The 21,084-nt window shown below is 39.2% G+C and overlaps 1 protein-coding gene across 6 annotated transcripts in view; it reads left to right on the top strand.

The window, feature by feature from the left end:
• GBF1 (golgi brefeldin A resistant guanine nucleotide exchange factor 1) overlaps positions 1-21,084 on the top strand; it is a 100,763-nt gene that overhangs the window by 38,544 nt on the left and 41,135 nt on the right. For all 6 annotated transcript variants that reach the window (XM_072931027.1, XM_030275955.4, XM_030275956.4 and 3 more), the window contains exon 4: positions 19,552-19,683. In XM_072931027.1, the coding sequence (XP_072787128.1) occupies positions 19,552-19,683 (132 nt within the window). The remainder of the gene's footprint in view (positions 1-19,551; positions 19,684-21,084) is intronic.

Below are 21,084 nucleotides of genomic sequence, written 5' to 3' on the forward strand. Positions count from 1 at the left end.
CCGTTTTTGGATTAGTTGTAATCATTTTTCTGGCTGGACACAGCATGTGCCAAGAGGTAACCGCAGCCAAAATGAGGCTTAAAAAATAGAATTAATAGAATGGGGGAAGCACAAATACATTTATACGCTGCACTCAGCAGCAGAAATTGCTCGGCTTCCTTGCTGTACTCTGAGGAGACAGCAGATTGTCTTTATTGTCTGCCTGATCCTCTCAATGCAGGGCACCAGTTAACATTCCCTCTGCAAACATTCAAGGTGTAGAATAGGAAGATAGTTAATTAGTACTAAGCTAATAAGCATTAACTCGCTATTTCAAAATAACAGAGGCTTCTCTTGCAACAGTTTGGAAAAAGAGCTGGTCTTTTTTTCCTAATGGACATGATAGAAGTCTCTGTGGAATTGTTTTTGATGGGCTATTTATTGGTTTTTATTAAGAAAGGGTTGTTTAAAGCAACTGAGCAGAAAACAGTGGTCTGGGTAAGTAGTGTCTGTGTCTATAGCTCTGAAGGGATGACTTCCTGACCTCAGCCCTAGTGACATACCCGTTTTGACATGGTAGGGAAGAGAGATCAAAGGTAAAGTTGATCCATTTCTAGATACTGGAGGTAGGAGATTGTGAGAGTTTAGGAAATTATTTAAGTTCAGTCCAAACAGGGACTATTAAAGCTGACAGGCTACAAGACACTGCACTGTGAGCAGCACAGATTTCTTTGCTTATCATCTAAGAAACCTTTGTGTGAGCTGAATCAGCCATGTAAGAGCTGGCAAGGAAAGATTAAAATCTGTATGCAAAGATTTTAAGCTCTTTATGCCTATCATTTGCTCTTTGCACTTCAAATCTTTTTAGTTAAAGCCACGAAATAGGGAGCTTTTCTTGAGATTGCTTCTTTTGAGATGCTTTCACTAGCTCACTCATGGAGAAAGGATGAAAATACAGATTTAGTGTGACTGAACCCGTAGCTCTGAACAGGCTGGGGAGTAAACTGGGTTGTGATCAGGTTATCCTTTCCAGAATGTTGTGCTGAAGGGCAGATTTTTTAAACCAGAGCTGCAGGCTGAAGAGGCAGAGACAGAGGGAGTGTGAGGGTCGGAGCTTGCTGAGCTGTACCTGACACAAATTCAGAAATTATTTATTAGTAAACTTTATTTTTCACTTGAATTTTCAGAAAAAGAAATGGGATTCTATGTTTGAAGGCTACTTGAACTGAAGAGGAATTATCTCTGTGGAAGGATGACTTGCAGTTTGTCCTACCAACAAATGCTCAATATTAGTAAGAACAGAACATTGCATTTCAAGTTGAAGTGCTTACCTAGGCAGAGATTTGGAAGATCCTGTTTAGCAGCGCAGTAGTGTTGAAGACATGAGCTGTTCTGTGCAAGAGGATAGATATTATTGACCAAGTTTGAGCCAGCCTGTTGTTCCAAGTACAAGTCTGATACATTGCTCATGTTAACTGTAGTTTTTCCAAGATTTTTTTGCTTCTTCCTCCTTCTGAGTTTTCTTAACCAGCTGTGCTGTTTCCACAACTCCTACAAACTCTTACCTTTTTTTTCAAAAAAAAAAAAAAAGTCTGTACTTGTCATTTCTGCCCTATTTGGAAGATTTCTGCTTTTGAATTGAATTTTCTTTGAGATGTTACCCATTCAGACCAGGCTGAGATCTGTGTTGCTAGGTTGTTAGCCTTTAAAAGGGGACATAAGTCACCTCATAGTTTTTTTCCTGCCTTTTGTCACTTGGGATGCTAGTATGAGGTTGTCTGATGCTTTAAGTGTGATTCATTTTGTTTTGAACCACGTAATAGAAAGCCAGAAATGTTAAATTATGATGGTAGCAAATAATTTTTTAGTGAGATGAGTTTAAATGTCTGGCCTGTTTCAAAGAGGGGACAGGACTCTGCTTGCCTGTTCAGTTGTCTTTATCAGTCAATGTGGGAATACAGCTGTGACTTCTCATAAGGGATGCAAGGTCATGCACTAACTCTTCAGAGACCATATACAATTTCTGATGGAATAAATCTGGTTGTAGCTAAGGAAATTCAAAGTATGCTAAATATGAAGCTTGCTGAAATGTATGTTTTGATCTTTTGCATTTGGGGGTTTTAGTTATAGGTTGTCATTGGTTCTGAAATAACATTGTCTGATACAAAATGATAAAATTGTCAAAATAATTGTTGTCCTGTAAATGATTTATCAAATAAATGTTATTGTAGCTAGATTTTGGATTTTACTGAGTGATAGTAACATTGTTGTTTTTTCCTCTCTGACTATGAGGCACCCTCATCCCAAGCCCCCTTCCTAGCACTGCTACAGTTCTTCAGTGACTGCAAAAGGACAGAGCAGAAAAATTCCAGGCCATCAGAGGATGTGGGAATCCTCCTATTAGTCCTATGTCTTCTGGGTTGCTGAGTTGATTGTTACTCTGAAAACATACTAGAAAGCTAAGAAACTGCTAGGACTTACTAAAAATTGAATTTTTAATGTAGAGCAGAGCAAGATATAGTTCTTGCTTCTAAAAAACCTAATAATGGGGAGGCAGGGAGGTTTTTCTGTTAGTTTACCTGCTGTCTGTTCACATGCTAGTCATCTTATCTCTGAGTTAGTTGCTTAACTCAGGATTTTTCAAATTAAATAGCCTGAGGTTGTTATTTCTGCTTGGGAAAAATACTTTGCTTTATCCTCAGTGCTTACTATTGAAACAGTTCACATTTGTAGATACTGATGGTTGTTCAGTGGCTGCACGAGTTATTTAGAATACAGAGAGAAAGAAGAATTGGGTTTTTTTGTGTGTGAAAAGGAATATTGACTATGCAAGGAGTAACAGCATGGCTTAGTGACTGTTAGTACAGTTACAGCAGGTGTAACTCAGCTGAATCTTGTTAGAATGCAATCATACAGTAATTTGTATAGTAACATGTAAAATGTAGAGGGTCTGATATTTTGTAAATGCTCCTCACCAGTGACTTTCTAAAGCAAATAAACGCTTCTAAATTCAGTTAATAAATGATGTTTAGTGTTTTGAATAAAAGTATTTAGAATTAAAAAGAAATCTAAAAATACTATTTTTTGTTTTGTTTTAATAGTCAGAAGAACTTGGCTTCCTTATTAGTAAGTCAGCTGCTTGCACTTTCATGGAGAACCAGAATATATAAGGGACTGCTTCCCATAAGGTCCTAGAAGATAATAGTTACTGAAGGAGGAAACTGCTACGGTGGTTTAGATGATTAAGAGAAGTTCCATTTTCTCCTTTCTAAGAGTTCCATTTAGTGCCTGAAATTCCTGAAATTAAATAGCATCATAACCCAAATTTAACATACATCAGGAGCTTTCCCTATCCCTGATGGCATAGGTAACAATAAATGTTGATGTCTTAACTGTAGTTTCTAGTATGTTCTGAAGTCTTTCTTGCTGAGCAGCCACAGTGATCATCATTCATGCATGTAAGTGAAAGAATGAAGACTGCACTCTGATCTGTTTTTGAGTAATATCTCCCCTCCCCTAGTAGGTTACATGAGATACCTTAAAATGAACAGCTGAGTAAATTCTTCAGTCTGGGTCTGGTTTTGATGGCCTCCAGCATTGAAAGCCATGAGTAAAACCTTAAAGTCATGAGAATGTTGGTAATTAATTTTAGAGTTTACAGTAGATGGCATCATTGAAGTTTCATTTTTTTCAAGTGGGCCTCTAAATCTAAAGGATGGAAATACTTAGCAGAAAACTAAGCCCCTGCTATTCACTGGATTCTCTTTGGGACTGTAGAATTGTAAGAATAGCAGAATGGCTGAGGCTGGAACAGACCTCCAGAGGTCCTCTGGTCCAGGTGGGCTGCTTAAGCAGAGCTGTCCAGAGCTGTGGCTCGTGGATCTGTCCAGGCAGCTTTTTACTATCTCCAGGGATGGGGACTGCGCATCAAGATACTTTGAATTATTGGAAGCTACCCACCCACCCTCCTGAATCTGAACTTCTTATCTGAACTTCTTCCACTGTGTCATGTTGGCACTTAGTGGTCTTTTAAGTAGTTAGGTTTTTCATGGTGTGTGGATGTCAGAACTCAAAATGTCCCTCAGACATTTTTGGAGGTTCCGGGCCCACGTCAGAAGCATTTGAGACCCTGGCAGGCAGCTGGAAGCAGCTGTGATTTTGGGTTTGAACCATGGAATGATTTACCAATTTTGCAGGAAGAACAAGAAGTCACAAAAGTGTAGATATTATAGTAGAAGTAGTCACAAAATAGAGGGAAGAATTTTTTAGTGCTGTACAGGGGGGTTTTAGTTTTGTACATGGGAGTCAGAGGTTTTAAGATGGAGGGATTTGGGCCTGCCCTGTCCTTTCTCTTTCTTCTTCCTTACCTCCGTGTTCTTGGTGATGTTGGCACTCACAGATTGGTTTAGAGTAGAAAAGCACCATTTAATATAGGTAGTAGGTATTGGGGAAAAACTGTAAACATGTAACACATAATGTACCATGTAAAAGCAGCAGTCCTGGGTGGGGGGAGAGAAGAAGAAGATGCAGACAGAGAGGGTGTCAGGGGTGTGTGTGTGCCTCTGCCTGAGCTGCTGAGCAAACTGCAGCAGTCCGAGAAGAAAATATTTTAGATACCTTGCAATAAACAACCATGAGACTGAACAACAGAGACTGCTGAGCCTTTCTTCAGAAGCATGGGTTGGAGGAGAAGTTTTTTCACCACATGAAGCCACCCCACGACCTAGGGTGGTCTTCCGCATGTGGAAATAATTTTTTTTTAAAAGAAATAATTTTGTCAGTTTCTTAGCCAATATCTAACAACATTCAGTGTGCAGTGTAGGCAGCCCTCCTCTCCGAGGCAGAAAGGAATGTATCGTTAGGGTCTCTAGGGTCTCTGCATGCAGTTCTGTCATCTGTGAAATTTAAAAATTAACTGCAAGTATATATTGCTCTAGTGATGGTTGGGACAGGAAGTATAAGTCACTATCAGTATACTTAAGAGACTGTAAATAACAATATAAAAGAGAATGCCCGATTGCCATTCAGCCTAAGAAAATAAGCTCTCAAAGTATTTTACTTTTATGTGATATGACTTAGGGATGAATCAAGGCTGTTTTACTTGGAGTCTTGGTTAATTTCACTGGAAGATGAAAGATGGATTTAGAGGGTTTTTTTGGTTGTGTTGTGGGGTTTTTGTTTCTTTCTTTTGGTGTTTTTTAAATTATTGTTTTAAAATTGGTGTGTCCATTAATGAAGACAACTTGGAGTGTGAAAGTAGGTACTTAAGGTCAGATGGGACATTTTTTACATAGTCGTGGTGAGAGCAAGTGATTAATACCTTGCTTTGAGGGTCTTGTAGCTTTTTAAGTTAGTTTATGCAGTGAAATGGATAGTGAGTGATTTACTGTAATCTATTAACCCTGCATTTGCTAGTTCCTCTCAGGGAGGGATGACTACAAAACAGTCCTTATATATTTAAACAGAACTTTGTAGGCACTTAGGAAATAAAGGCAGTAAACCAGATGAAGATTAGTATAGTTCATCAAAGTCTTCCTTACCTGTCACCTTCTTAAATATGAATGCATTATAGAAAAGGGCAGAGCAGAAGTTTTCTGTTCTTACCTGGCACAGTGTTGGGCGTTTTGGAGTAATCATGTCTCCTTCTCTCTCTAGATATTTTGTCTGCCAGCTTTCTGCTTCTCCTTGTGTAGTTTGGTGAAAAAATGCTTTGAGGAGAAGGAAGTGTTTTTCTATATTTAATCTATTGCTATTTACTAATTATCTAGGGACAATAGATATAAGTGCTAGCTCTCTGCCTTTTTGTATAACTCTTCTTGAGAGCTCTCCACTCAGTGAAGATACTTTTTTTTTTTTTTTTATGTAAAGGCTTTACTGCCGTTCTGTAATAAAACAATCTTTGGTGAGTGGGACCTAATAGTGGTCTTCTTCTACCTAAAGGAGGATCACAAAAAGGGCAGAGCCACTTACATGGGCCAGAGATCCATTGTCATGAATATGGATTAATTCCAGTTGTACTTGGGAGGAAAATGTTGTGAGGGAGAGTTAAATGCTGGGACATGGAAAGAGAGAGTGGAATCTTCATACATGGAGATTTTTAAAGTTTGACTGAACAACGCCTTGAAGCAACCTGTTAGAACTCCAGAGCAGTTGTTGAATGCTGGTTGAAGTAGGTGACCTCCAGAGAGCTCTTCCAATCCAAACCTTTCTGTGGTTCTGTGCTGGTTGTTTTAGTAATTCTTAATCTCCACTTTGTATTTGTCTGATCACACAAGTGCTGCCTGTTTGTTTAAAACATAATCAAGATGATCTTTAAGTGCATGTACACTTCCCTGTTCGCTCTGTACAGTTGCTCTTTTTATGTACTTGGATGGGACAGATGTCCTAAGTGTCAGCTCAGGTGACTTCCATGCTGAAACATCTAGTCTTAAACAGCAGAATCATCTTTGCCAGATTATAGGCTTGGCTTTCCAGTATGTTCCAAAATATGTGGGAGCAGGAAAGGGAAGAACGACTTCCTTCCATTTCCCCCATTGCCTCTTCTCTGCTTGAAATGTGAAGTGAGTCTGAAGGATTCTGCTGGTCCCTTGAGTATGTCATTATCCATTTGAAGGAACCTAGCAGGTGAAGCTAATATATAAGGAGCATTTCATTTTCTCCTACTCTCTCAAATGCACACAGTTGTGGATGTTTGTACTCAACAGAACCAGTGTGAAATTTAGTCACAGCCACAGCATGTGTTATAATTTTCCGGGGAAACTTTCTCCCAGCTGTAGGTTAACCCTTTTTCCACTCTTCTTTCTGCTTCTCCAGCTTTTGGGACATTTCAGTGAGCAGTTTCTGTGACCAAGGAAGCCTTGAGAGCTGGAAGAAGAATTAGTTCTCAGTGGTTGTACTGGGGAAGGGAATAAGATAAAGTAAAAATGGATATTGATGGGATGTGTGTAGGAAATTTGATTTGGGGTTTTTTTTTAGTTTCTTTAAAACAATTGAAACAACTGTATTTTTGCACCCCTCTGTTTTTGTTCTATGCTATGACAAAGCTAAACTGAAGTTACACTGCTGCTGTCAGTCTTAAGGTGCAACTTACCTAGTGTGAGTGCTGCCATAATGTTGTAAAGGTTCTGACCCCAGTAAAGCTGCATTCATTTTAGGAGTCTTGCTATTCTAACTCGTAGGCTTAAATTGGAGTTTTAGAGGAGGTGGTATGGATACTCTATTGACCAGGACTAAAGGGAATTTTTTTTTTTACCTTTTTAATTTTTTCCCTGTGTTTTTTTTTTTTTTTTTTCCAAGCAGACATGCTAAGAGTGAGAGCATTTCCTCTTTGTGGAAGGAATCTGCTTGCACGTATATTGTTACGACGTCTTGAGGCCTGTTATAGTGAGGAATAAATGTGTTGGGCATTCTTTCTCTCCACTAGAAAAGCATGCTTGGAATTGTATTTTGAGTTATCTGTTTGTCCTTCTGTAAAAGAAGGGAAACTTTCTTTCAGCAGGAGTATATTTTTCTAGATTTTTAAATCTCGTTGTTACTGTGGTAAACAGCCAGAGTCTGTAATGTCCAGTAATAAAGTGATTGCAAATCACACATCAGTGCTGAGGCATATTTTACACGGTTCTTTGAAGGAGTGTTGTCACAAGTGTGGAGAGTAATGCCTGCTCAGCAGTGCCCACAGTGCCCATCGGGAGGCACCCAGCGGGGAAAAGGTGCTGGCTTGTAGAGGACACGGTACTTTGTAGCAGCACATTGTCTTCAGCTGCTCTTTCTCTTGGCCATATTGAGTTATGTTGTGGCTTCCTTTGCCCGCTGCTGCTCTTTTCACTCATTTCTGTATTTGGATTCTTTTTGTACTGAGATTCAGTCGTTCACAGAGCAGCAAAATGACATATCCAGACTGCCTGCTGCCACACCACAGCATTTTAAATTGGAAACTTAAAAAGCTGAAGCAGGTGCTGGAAACTATTCTCCCTTTGGTCTGGTTCATTGAGTGCCAGCCTTCAGCTGAGGAATGGGAAAGGGAGGAGAATTGATTTTGTGACTGAAGTCTTGAACTGATTAATATTTGCATTTCTTGAAATAGCAGTGTAAAAGCACCATAAATTAAATCTGAATTTAGTGGAGCTTCAGGTGGTTGCAGTATGACTTGTTTTAGGTCTGAAGTTATGACTCTGGGCCAAGATGCTGGTTTTTTGTTGACATTAATATCTGCAGCAGATGTAATATCTTTTTAAGAGACCACAGGAAGAACATACTCTATTTCTGCTAGTTTTCTTAAAGTTTCCAAATTTGGCAAACTACGGAGGGTTTGGTTTAGTGGTTTTCTCTTAATGTTTTGGTTTACTTTGCTTTTTCCAGTTCAGTTACAGCCTGAGTTTGTAGCTTCTGTTTAAAAAACTGATTTATAAAATCAATAATGTTTTCTAGGTTTAGTTCTGGAGTGAGCTTCTGCTTGGTATTTGTTGATTACTGCTACTAACCAATAGAAGATCTGGGAAGGGAAACTCTCTTCACTCAGTGGATGTTAGAGAGCCTACACGTAGAGTTACAGAGGGGACTTTTGTTCCTGGTAAGCACAAGTCAGAATTTAAATTCTTTTAAGTAGGAAGAGACCTCTGGAATTCATCTGCTCTGATACCCTGCTGAATGCAGGACCAACTTGTGAGATTGTGTGCAGGGTTAAAACCTGCTGAATTCTGACTATTTCCAGGGATAGAGCTTCTATACCTCCTCTGAAAGGTACACCCTGCTTAAGAAAATATCTTTCTAATACCTAATGGGTGTTCCCCATGTAGCTTCTGTCACGGCATCTCATACTATCCTGCACTCTTGCATTACTTTATCCTATTAGAAGAGATTTTTTTTCCCTAAAAGTATAAGGTTGTCTTTCCATTCTCATGTGATTTGTCATGTTTGGACTAGCTTAGAGACATTTTCATATTCTATTTCAGAGAAAAGGGACAAGGAATGCTTCTGCTACTGGAATCTTAAAGAACTTGTGTTGATTCACATATATCCCTGCAGGTCTGGGGTTTCTTGACTTGTAATGTATAAAAACATTAACAGTTGTGGTATAAGAGTATGACACTGAATTGTGATTATCAGCTGAGTTTGGATGTTTGATTCCAAAACTTGATCTAGAAATTGCAGTAGCTTTTTGAGTACAGGGCATTTATTTCTCTGGTTATCGCTGGGCATTGACAGATGGAAGTGCAGGAGGAGAAAGCCCAACAGCTGATTAGGAGTTGTCTGAGGAATGATTTTGGTAATGCTGAGTGGGCATGAGAGATTAGAGTATTTTGAAAGGTTTATCTTCAAACAGTGCTTACTTATTAGCCTTAGGTTTTTGGAAACCTAATTGAGATGTTATACAATCAAAATTGTAGAAGCTGAAAAGTCTCATATCTCAGTGGTCTGGAGCAGAACTTATGGGTAGATGTTTTCAGGGCAAATGCTACCTTGTGCATCATTTCCATGTGTTCTTGGAGAGCCATGAAAAAGTTAAAGTGAGCCCTTACCTGGATGTTTTTACCTACCCTTACCCTTAACAGGAATAACTTTTGCCTCTGCTTATATCACTGATCCACTCCTGCTGCTTTTTTTCTTTTCTGTTTCTCTTTTTTTTTTTTTTTTTTTTTTTTTGGTTAAAAACATTCTTTTTAATTCAGTGTGATAAAACATCCGTTATTTGTAAGTTGATTGAGCATAAAGTATTTCATTATAAAATGGTCATCCATCACTGGAAGCTGGGGGCTGCAAAAAACATTAACTGTGCACTTTTGGCTGGAATGCAGCTTCTCCAGAATAATGCAGCTTCTGTGTAAAGTATGCAGCATAAAAAAATTGACTGTTCAGGAAAACAGGTGCTCGCCTTGCTCTCCCAGGGCTTTGGGATTTCATCCCAAGGTTTTGGAAGGGCCCTCGAACTCCTTCTGTTACCTAGCATCACTTTTTGGTTTTGAGCAGTGATCTCAAAGCTGAAAATGCTGGTGTGTGTCAAGTGGTTTCATTCTGACAAGGCTGTGAGAATTTACTAGCAGTTTAACTGCTGCTCTTTAGAAAAAGATGTATATTTTCTTCCTCTCATTCCTTAGCTCTTCTGAAAATTAGGTAGCATTTTTAAAAATCAAGTTCCTTAAGTGTCATCCCAAAAGTTAGTGGCTAAGCACTGCCAAGTTTTTTTTCCACTTTGTTACTGTAAATCTTCTTGATATTTCGTAAGCTCCCTTGTTACCATTATTATAGGAATCAAGCTGCCTTTTAAACAGGTAGCATCAAAGTTTTGGCGCACGTGCATGTGTGGAAGGATTACTGGTTGCTTCAGTTATTGCTGTGAAGTTTTTTAATGTTTTTGCTGTTTGAATGTCTTGAGGTAATGGTTGTGTTGGCTGCCAGCAGGCTGGGCTCTTCTTCCTTTTGCTTCTGTTCTACTCCTCTAGGTTTGGAACTAATGTCCTCATGATGATTTGCATTCTGCTCTCCTTTAGTCTCCTGTTTTGTTCTGTGGTCACCTGGTGTGTGGGTTCTTGAGCTCTGGGCCATCGTATTTTGCCATTAGCACCTGGCAGTTTTGCTTTCTGATAATATGGCAAAGCACAATGTCTCCTAGATTAGTTCAGGTTGAATAGAAGAATTTGTGTAAATCATAACAGCAAGGTACATTGAACCTTTGAGAGATTTTTGTCATGAAAAGATTCTGTCCTCTCGGGTCATCAGGTTTTTCTTCATTTCATTCTTTGGATTTTGTCTGTCTCACTGATGCATTTTTGATTCTCTGGCAACACAAGAAATGTCTTGGCTTGTTTGGGATTTGTTGTTCTTCAGTTTCCTTTTAATTTTTCCCCTTGGCACTCCTTGGCTTCCCTTGAGGAAAGGGTAAACAGGATGGAGTAACATCCAGACGGCTAATTGATGATAAAACTGTAATCTTTTTCTCCAGCCTCCTAGAAATAGTGAAGCTTTCCTTTTCACAACACGGTGAATTTGCAATGAGAGCGCTATTCATAGCATGGTGGACACACAAAGCTGTGGAGAATTACTGTGCTTTAAGATACCAGGGAAGGAGTTTTAATTTCTCCTGGGCTTTTAAATTGCCTACTTAGCTTGGGCCTGGTACCGTGCAAGACGTGTAAAATATCATAGTGAAGCAAGTCCAGTGAGTGAATTGGGTTCTGTAGAGTGTCACAATCTAATTGCTCTTTCTTCAACATGTACCAATTTCTTTTAGAGAGGAGAAAGAGTGCTTAAACTTGACATACATCAAACTTGTACTGTCAGTAAGATGAGCAGCTAAGTCCATTCTTTGGACTCAGCAGTGTGCAATTCCCCACAGGTTTCATTTAGCCTAGTCTGCCTTGTTAGACTGGCCACGCTCTCTTCCTCGTATTAGGAGGGAACCTTGGGAAACCTGGCTCTAATTCACAACTGCAGCAAGATCAATAACTATCAGCATTTGGTCAAGGGCAGATGAATTTGTCATGGGATGGCTGCTTTTTGATTTGGTTCATTTTGGTTTAGTAATTTCATTTAGAGTTGAGTGTCGTTGGCGTGGAGGAGTGCCTGTGCATTCTGAACTTCAGAGCAGGTGCAGGTTTATCACAGAAACTGCCTGTTGTTATAGGCATGGTGATTTTCTGCAAGAAGCTTTTGAAACAGTTTCATCTGGTTCTGAACAGACAAAAAGTGAAGCTTGCCCTCATTTTACTTGCCTGTTTTTAATGGGATGGTTTGTTTTGTTGGAGTTTTTAAGTGGATGTTAAGCTTCAGTTACCTGTGAAAATTGTAAGCAGTTTAGCTTACTGAGCTTCAAGAATGGGTAAAATCCCAAGTCAGTTTTTGGGGAGTCCCCAGTTTTTGGGGAGTTCAGTTTTCTGGAGTAGAATTAAGTGTCATTATAATTGGCATTAACAGTTTAGAGCTTTTGTCTGTTTGTAAAAGCCACAGAACTAGTGGTATATCCCAAAGCCTCTCAGAGGCTTGGATCAGCTGTATTACCCTATCTCCTTTCCCTCAGAGAAATCAGTCTTCCTGTAAGGGAGATTAAAAAACTATCTGAGCAGTTCTGAATTTGCTTATTTCTATCATATGTAAATAATCTTACTGTGAAATGTGCTAGCAAAATCAAGTGGTGCTGTAATGCTTATTCTCTACTATGATGTAGGAGGAAGGGTTTCCATGAAAACATGGATGGATTAGCATTGAAATTACCCTTATTACTCTTCACACTGGGAAAAGATATGAGAGAGCAGTTTGGAGATAGGAGGCTTTTACTATATAGGTTTTTGATTTCTTGCCTTTCATCAGAATTAGTCATGTCCTTTCAGAGGTGTTCAGGTCATGGGATGGGAGGAAATAGGCTAGGATTTGTAGCAAGGTCTGGTCCTAATGACCTTCAACCTCACTGTGCTAAATTACCCTTCAGCTCACTTTAAGAGGTGTTCTTATTTTGAAGCAGTCTTTTGATTACAACCTCTGATCAGTATGTGTCAACCATAGCTCAGAAAAAAGTTTGTCAAGATATTTGTCTCTGCTGTCTCCGCAGTGCTAAGAAATAAAAACAGAATTAAGCAACTTCAACTCTTGAAATAACCTCAGCAGCCTTCATGACTGGCATTAGAAACTCAGGGTGGAGCAAGCACTCATGTCTGTACTTTTAAGTCCATCCAAATAGAAACCATGGAAGTTTGCTTCCTGTATAGTTCCATACTTCTGCTGATGGCATTTGCTTTCATTGTGATTGGAGTGAGCATCTTCTGCTTCTTGTAATACCACTCTAGAACAGAATACTGCAGCTGGCTGAAAAGCACTTAAACTAACAGTAGAGACACAGCTGGAGTTTACAGCATAGTTTTGGCTGAAGATACTCTAGCAAAGTTCCTGCTTATGAAAAAATGCCCAGGAAATTTTAATGGACAGCCAGAGCAGCTGAATTTGAAGCACAGCATCAGATGAAACTCCTTATAACTAATGGCACACACACTGGTGGCATTGTCAGTGCTTCTGCTTCATTGGTAGTTATATGTAATTCCAGAGAAGACAGTATTTTAGTTGAGTTTATGTTGCCCTAACCAAAGGATGTGAGGAATCAAATGCTCAGTATGCATTATGTCATGCTTCCCCAAAATAAAAATCTCAGTTCTGAGGGCTGCTTGAGATCTTGGCACTGTGGAACAATCATTTGTTAAAGTCATGTTTAATGAAAGGGAGATAAACACATGAAGCTGGAGTGTGACAAATGAAAGCATTTGTGCCATTGTAATGAAATTAGGCAAACAGAACAGGCTTGACATCTCTGGGTTCCCCTTGTCAAACTGCATTTGTAATTCCAGCTTTGCATTCATGTGTGGCTGAGAATGGCACTGTTTCCCTCTTGGTTTGGTGTGTTGGGGCCCCTGAATGACCACTTTAATTCACAGGGCATTAGCTTTGAAGAGTATATTTTACAGACATGCTTAGAAAAGGATTGCACTTAATTCATACTTCTTCATTGGCTTGAATATATTGATTTTTCAGCCTGTATTTATGTTTATTGTATGCAAAGCTTTTGATACCATTTATTATAATGAAGTATTGATTTCAGAGATTCACAAAGCTTGCTTCCACATATCTCCACAGTATATATACTGTGTTGCACAATCCCCACAGTATTTATGTGTTTTAGAAACTAGGATGTAAGCTTCTCCTTAGCTGGCAGAATCCTGTTTTCTTTATCTATTAAAAGCGTAGCTTAGGTAAGACAGTGATCTTGTGGGGAACCTGGAGAGTATATCCAGTGGCTTTTGATGACCTCTCGTTTATGAAGTTTAGCGGACATTGCCCTTTTTTTCAGGAAGGAGAACTGGAGCTTTCTGTCATAACACTAGCGGCACTGTACAGACTGTATAGGTGGCAGTCTGTTTTCCTTTCAAATCAGAAAATATCTACAAATGTGCCACCAACTGCCCTGTGTTGCATGGGATGGTCTAAAACTTGGAAGAAAAAGAAGATGAGAGCAACTAAGGCCCCGTTGTAGGGGAGGGATGGCAGAGGATTCTTTTTGCTTGAAACACTGTCTGCACCAGGGCTGTGTGGAGCAGAACATATGTTCAGGAACAGAGGAGTGTGGATCATCTGTAGTGTAGCTTTTTTACACTTGTTGTCCAGCATTAATTGGGCATTATTATCTGGGGTTAAATGTCAGAGTTGGAGTAAATTTGCTAGCTGGAAGTCAGGGTATGTCATTTAGCTCAGGTGTAGAGTGGCGTGTGTTCCAGTCAGTCTGGAGAATTTGTTTTTGTAGTGGTGAAAAACATGCTCTTCCTCTGTTTATCAGCTGTAGAGCTGCTGTAGTTGCAGTTCTGCCAGGGCACCTAGAACCAGTGTGCATATACTGTTCTGTGCCTGTTAGCTAGGGACTCTATGTAAAGCAAATTCAAGCTCTGAAGATTTTTAGAGGAGCAAGTTACTATAATTCTGTTTGCTAATTTGTTAACTTCTAAATTAAACAGCTGATAATCACAGGACTAGCTCAAGAGAATTTCTCATTTCCCTTCAATCCTGTATTTTGACCTGGCTGAAGTTAAGCCAGTATTTATTTCAGCAGTTAAAATGCTTATGAAAATCCAGGAAGTGTGACCACTCCATACTTTTAGACCATTTAAAAAGGCAAGTACAATTTTGTCCTTTTTCCTTGTGACATATTCAGTCTGACTTGCTGATACAGACTGCAGGGACTTCTCATCCTTTGATTGAAAACACAAAATGTTTTGGTCTTTGTTGGGTGAACTGAGAATAAAGTGCATGTCATGTAGTGTTTGCAGAAAATGGTTTTGAGGGTGACCCAGGAAGCACTTGCTGATACTTCAGTTTTCTGTGGCATGAACTGATTGAGCCCCAAGGCAAGAGTCCGGAAAAGCTGAATTTCTGCCCTCTTACAGTGTCTTTTTCTCACCTTAAGAGCATGTCTCCTCATTGTAGAGTTCAGTTTGCAAGCAGGGAACGTAATGCTGCGTGCTCAAAGCATTGCTGCTGTCTGAGCGCGTGTGTGCTGGAGAGGTGCGTGGGATACAGCCCAGCCAGCCTTTCTGAGGGCTGGGCGTCAAAGGCCAACAGCTGCTGCATAAGAGGAGTCCAGGTCATGTGGTTTGGGTTGCAGTTGCCTGTCCTCGGGACAAATGATGTTGAAATAACTTGTCATAAACAATTTTTTCTTGTTCATTTACTCTGATTCGGAACGCATAGCCGATCCTGATAAGAGTCATTCAGGAGTGAAGAGTTGAACTGCCAGAGAAAGCAGCTTATTGTGAGCGTTTTAGATCAGGAATGTGCCAACAGTGTGCTAACAATAAGAAAACTCGTCCGAGGGGGACCTGCTCCTGCACTTCAGGAGAAAAGGGACGCCAGAGGTCTGATGCAGTTTGTTTGCTGAAGTGTCAGAATGGCTGGATGGGATTGCTGAAATGGGAGTTAGGTGCTTAAACATGAATTAGTTGATTAAATATCATTATAGACATGTGTGTCTAAGTGCAAATAATCCATGGGAAGAATGAAGGAAAGCACTGTGGTCTCAAAGGAATTGTGTCCTCATTAAAATTACCAGCCTGAAGAGTTGGCTTTTTGATACATTACTTAAGATACTCTTTCCTATCTTCTCCATTTCCATGCACTGCTTTAAGCTAGCTGAGCATTTCTGAGTGTTGTGCTGATGCTGGTCTCCACTTGCTTCTCTGAAATTTTATTAGAAGGACCTGCCTGAAAAGAATAGGAAGTGCTTTCCAGTTGGTCCCCTAAGCAGACCAGACTCTTCATTTAAGTCTTACTAATGTTTTAATATAATTTTTCTCTGACTTCGAGTAGATTTCAAAGGAAGGCTACTTGAAGGAGTCCCTTGTGAAATTTTGTTCTCTTTGTGGATAGTTATTCAGTGTTTCCTCTTGTAATACCCTTGGCTGAAGTCACGCTTGTAGGTTTGGTGGGTTTTTGGATGGGTTTTTTGTTTGGTTGTTTTTTTCCCCCTGGAGCTGAAACTGGTTAATTAAGTAGAGAACCATCCTGTGTTTTCTAGTTAAGACACTGATAAATGTCTCTTGCTAGAAAATATACTTGGAGAAATGTCTGTATAGACAGTTCTCAATTCTCTCACTGGTTATAGTTACCTCACTTGTAATGCCTGAACCTGAATGTGGCAGAAGAACCAGAGTTGCAAATTCAGAGCTACTTTTTTTTTTTTTTGACTGTTGTTACAAACATCAAGTATGTACTTCCAAACATTTAGTATGTGCCTTATATAGCCTTTGTTTTGTCACAAAGAATTATTAAAGTAATAAATGATTTTTTTACATTTTCTGAGGTTCCTGGATATTTTCAGGAGAGCACAGGCTTGCTTTTACAGTTAGGTTATGGCAAGCCTTCTATGGTGTCTCTTTTGTGAAGTTTTAACTTGTTGAGCAGAGCAATTCCCTTTAAAGACTACGGTCTCACCTGACCAAAGTATTGTGAAGAGAATGCTGTTCATTTCTACTGTTCTGTGCTCTAGATCAAACCTGAGCTGTAGTGGAAAAGCCTGAGAGGAGTGCACCTTGCAGTTGTAGCTGTGATCCACAAGGGCTGGCCTGTTTGTTCTGGACACTGCCACCTTTGGTGTACAAGGCTAAGAAAACCTGTTGAGGAAAGAGCTTCTGAACTAACTTCATTGACCTCAACAGGATTGAGTTAAAAGAAGATATATATGTTTGATTTACTGGCCTGTTTGCAAAATTGTCACTGTGTTAAAAACCCAGTAGCTTTAGTATGTTAGTGGATTTAAAAATTCAGGTAGCTTTAGTGACACTTTCAGATGCTGAACTTTCTTTAGCCCATGAAAGTAATCTGTTTCAAGACAGGGTACAGCAAGAATACTTTCAGTATCAGTGTTTTTCTGCATGCCAAACTTCCTATTGAAGCAAAGAACCAGTACCAAGATTAAGTTCTGCCTTGAAAAGGGAGCTGGTGTCCCTTGTAAATCCTCAGTGCTTGCAAATGCTTCTGGAAAGAACTCATGAACTCATTGTAATGATTAACTGAATATTCCTCAGGTGTGAGCAATGAGATTAATGTTTCATTGGCAGATCTTTCAGACAGTAGTCATTTAATACAGTAAAAACTCTCTCTTTTTGTCTGGCATGTTTTTGATTTTTTTTTTTTTGTACCAAAGTACCAACTAAAAACTGAACAGTTTTGCAGCATAAACTATCAGTTTCAAAGAGCTCAATGTAAAGAGCTTTGTTATCATTAGCTCTGGAATCTCTGAATATTAGGAAAAGTGGCCAAAGTTGTGGTGTAATCCACAGTATATGCCTAAGTTATATCCTAATTATGACAAGCTGTTTTGTGCTCTTCATACAAGTTGTGAATTTCAGTTAAACTGCGGGGGAATCTGATCTTTAACATTGAGATTTACAATTCTAATAGAAAGGAAAAACCTCATACTCCCCCTACTCTTGTAAAGAAAATATCTATTTGTTGTCCCAAAAGATGTATTAATGGAGAGTGTGATGCCCTATATATCCTCTGCTACCAGGTGTGTCTTCATCATCTCATTCTATCATGCAGTGATGTACATCTGCTGAAGTCCCATTTTTCTTACTCATCCAGTGCAGCTTTTTCATCCTGGGACTCACTGGTTTGAATGAGGCTGGAGGAATTGGCAGGATTATAGTCTGGTCTGTAGAAAGGATCAGTTTTGGGAAAGAAGAAATTGAGTTTTGTTTCCTAGCAGTTTTACTTTATTTAATGCTGCCCAAGTGCTTGTAACCAGTCAACTGTTCTATAAAACACACTTAAATAAGCATTAATGTAAGTATATCTTATGATTATCTGGGTTTCCATGTGCTATTGAGAGGTGACACAATTGTAATGTTACACCAGCATATTATCTGACAAACTGGGGGAGTTGTTCTTAAGCCAAAAAGGTTGAATCATCATGTTCCTTTTAACCCCTCACAAGTGAGTGGTGCTGGTCTTATTTGAGCTGGTAGCTGAAATGTAAAAGATGGCATAATGATTCCCAAAGTCCCTTTTTAATTGCAGTTTTTCTTTAGTTAACAGCACTATGATATTCTTCTCCGTGCTCATAACTTTTAAAACATAAGCCCCTGTATAGTTTTTCTTCTTTTGTTTCCTTGCCATAATTTGACACAGTTATGTTAACATACTTTCTGGCAGACTTTTTTGCTTTGATACTTAAGGCTTCTCAATAGGAACTGTGATAAAATGGAATTTCACTTATCTCAGAATAAGGGGTTTGGATTTTTTTCCCCGTCAGCAAAATAATTGAATTATGTTGGTAGATAGAAAAGCAGCTTGTCTAAGGATTTAGGAATTGCAGTCTTTTTTCTCCCTGCCTCAAGGAAGCTCATATGACAGATAAGTTCAATGTTTGATTATTTGATTAAGGGTATAAATGCCAGTGATCCTGTGACACTATTAGCCATTAGACTTGTTAACTTTTATTAGGAATAAAAGGTATATTTCAGCAAGTTGAGCCAAGTGTTGTACTTCAATAATTTTGAGACCAGAAATATTTAAGTTACTTTTAATGCATTCTTCTGTGCCTCTGTAGTAGCTGTGTTGTGGTTGCATTCACCTGCTTTTTAATGCTCTTTCTCCTAAATCCCCCTCAGGGCTCCTCTTATCTTGATTCCTCCTGTTTTATTTGGTTGGGCTTGATTTTTGTTTTGGTTTGGGTTTTTGTTTGTTTTTCTTGGTCAATTTCTCTAGTTCTGGTTATTCTCTTCTGTATTTCTGTATTTCTTTTCCATTCCCAAAGCGTCTCTTGATCATCTTGGAAAGTTCAAGAAGCTTGTTAGTTGTTTTTTCTCCAGCTCAATAGCTCGGTGCCTTCTTGTACTGCAGCTTTAGAGGGAATCTGTGCTGGCCAAAGCAGCAAGTAGAGGAGTGCCCTTTTTAATTGTTTAGTTGAGAGGTTTATAGTTACTTTGAGAGCAAGACAGAAGAGTTTTAAAGTTAGGTTATCTTGTGAGGTTTTCCTGTCTTTGCCAAGCAAACATTTACTGTTGCAGAAATGCAATTTGTATTCAGACAAAGAGCTGCGAGAGGTCCAGTGAACCTGGTTGTACATTTGTACTTTGCATGTGATTAGTGTAGGGTTTTATCTGTAGTAGGATGTTACAGGAGTGGCAGAAGGTGGGACAGAGTCTATATAGTTCATTGGTTCACACAGTTCCAAGAGTATTAGGAAAATGCAGCTACATCTGCCAGTGAGTTAAAGCATAAATTTAGGCAGCAGTGGCCTCTGTGGCGTTTACAGAGTGTCCCTTCAATCAGATTCTAGAAGGCTCCAGAAAGCTGTTTTGAAGATTGCAAGAAAGTGAACTTTACAAAAGCACTGCATTTAAAATATGCACGTATACCTGTGTGTGTGTTTGTGTGTGTGTATATATGAAAGCAACCCTGACCTTCCCACCAGCCTTCTGAAACTAACCTAGAACAGTTTTTCTTCCCTCTGAGATGAAACTTGCTGCATATTCTTAAAGAGAAAATTAGTCCTAATGAATCAAGTCTAATTGTCTTTTAAAAATTATTTTTATTTTACAGAGCTATCTGAAATTGAACCTAATGTCTTTCTTCGGCCTTTTCTGGAAGTAATCCGTTCTGAAGACACTACAGGCCCCATAACTGGATTGGCACTCACCTCTGTGAATAAGTTCCTCTCATATGCACTAATAGGTATGTTATGTGACTTCTTGGGATTTACCAAAATGCCAGCCAAATGCATTTCTGTGAGCTGTGTCTTTGGCCAGGATACATGCTTGCAGTCTTAATGTGGAGATTAGAAAATTGTCATTAACACTGGGGAAATCAGCATCTGCAGTTTCTTAATATCTTACTGGCTGATCTTTCGTGGCGCTGCAGCCGTGTCTGGAGACAAGAGCCAAAGCCTCTGCTCTGCCCTGGCTGCTGTGTGTGCTTAGGGCCTGCTGCAGGACTGTGCTGATCACCAGCTGCCTTTTAATGCCCTCCAAGTAAAAGGGCCAGGTGGGGAAGAATATCAGCTCAGATTACAATGTTGTAACATGTAGAAATACAATAGGATTTATTTTGTTTTGTGGACTAATATTTCTGCTCTAGAGTGACAATTTTTTGCTCGGTCCCAGACCTTGTCCAGTGGTGTGCTAATACTCTTCACTTTCCACAATTTCATGGCAGAGACTATTGCTGCTGATCAAACTTTCAAATTTGTACATTTTTCTTTGTATCTGTGAAAGACTAATAATGTGCATGTGGTCAGTTCCCGTGGCTCAGCTAGCTTGTAACTCATTAGCTGGCTTTCTGTCTGCCATCGATGTGTCATCCCGTTGTTAGTGGCACTTGATTTTTCTCTGTAAGTTCAGTTATTACTTTGTGATCATACCTGCGCGAATTACAAAACCTGTTACCCGTGTTTGTTTATACATAGTCTCACTTATGTAAAATAATTTTATCAGTCTTCCTTCCCCCTGAGTTCAGACCTCTCAGTACTTTTTCTCCTTTGCATTGTAAGGCAACACTTTGAATTTTTGGTTGTTTTAAATATTTAGTTCTTTGGAGATAGCATGAAGGCAGAGAAAGAAAGGGCTTTACATCAGTGCAAATCACTTTTGCAGGAAAGACACAAAACTAAAATGAGCAAAAATAGAAACTTGCAGGAAAAAAAATTGAAATGTTGGATGAAAATCTACTGTATGAAGACTTCAGTTAGTGGGTAGTATTTGATATAATTAAGTACAAAAATATAACTAGAATGATGCAATAATGACATAAGTTCCTAGGGCAATAAAGAAATCTTAAAAAATAAGTCTGTAAAACATGTCCCCCTGAAGAATTAAGCAATAATGCAAATTGTATGACTTCCAGCATTACAGTGAGGTGTGGACTCTTCTTCTGGGCTTTTATGATCTGTATCACATGTCCAGGCAAATGTCTGCACAGGCAACTGACTACAAATGCTTGTTTTGAGGCAGCAACAGGAAAAAATGGAGTTTAGAATTTCCCTAGCTTTTCTCTAGCTACCTATTGTTTAGAATATTAATTGTGTCACTTCAACAAGAGTGCATCCCTGTAACTGTTGGTGATTTTGTGTCTTTGTAG

Source organism: Taeniopygia guttata, chromosome 6 (genome assembly GCF_048771995.1).
Source record: "Taeniopygia guttata chromosome 6, bTaeGut7.mat, whole genome shotgun sequence".
In the NCBI taxonomy this organism is placed as follows: domain Eukaryota; kingdom Metazoa; phylum Chordata; class Aves; order Passeriformes; family Estrildidae; genus Taeniopygia; species Taeniopygia guttata.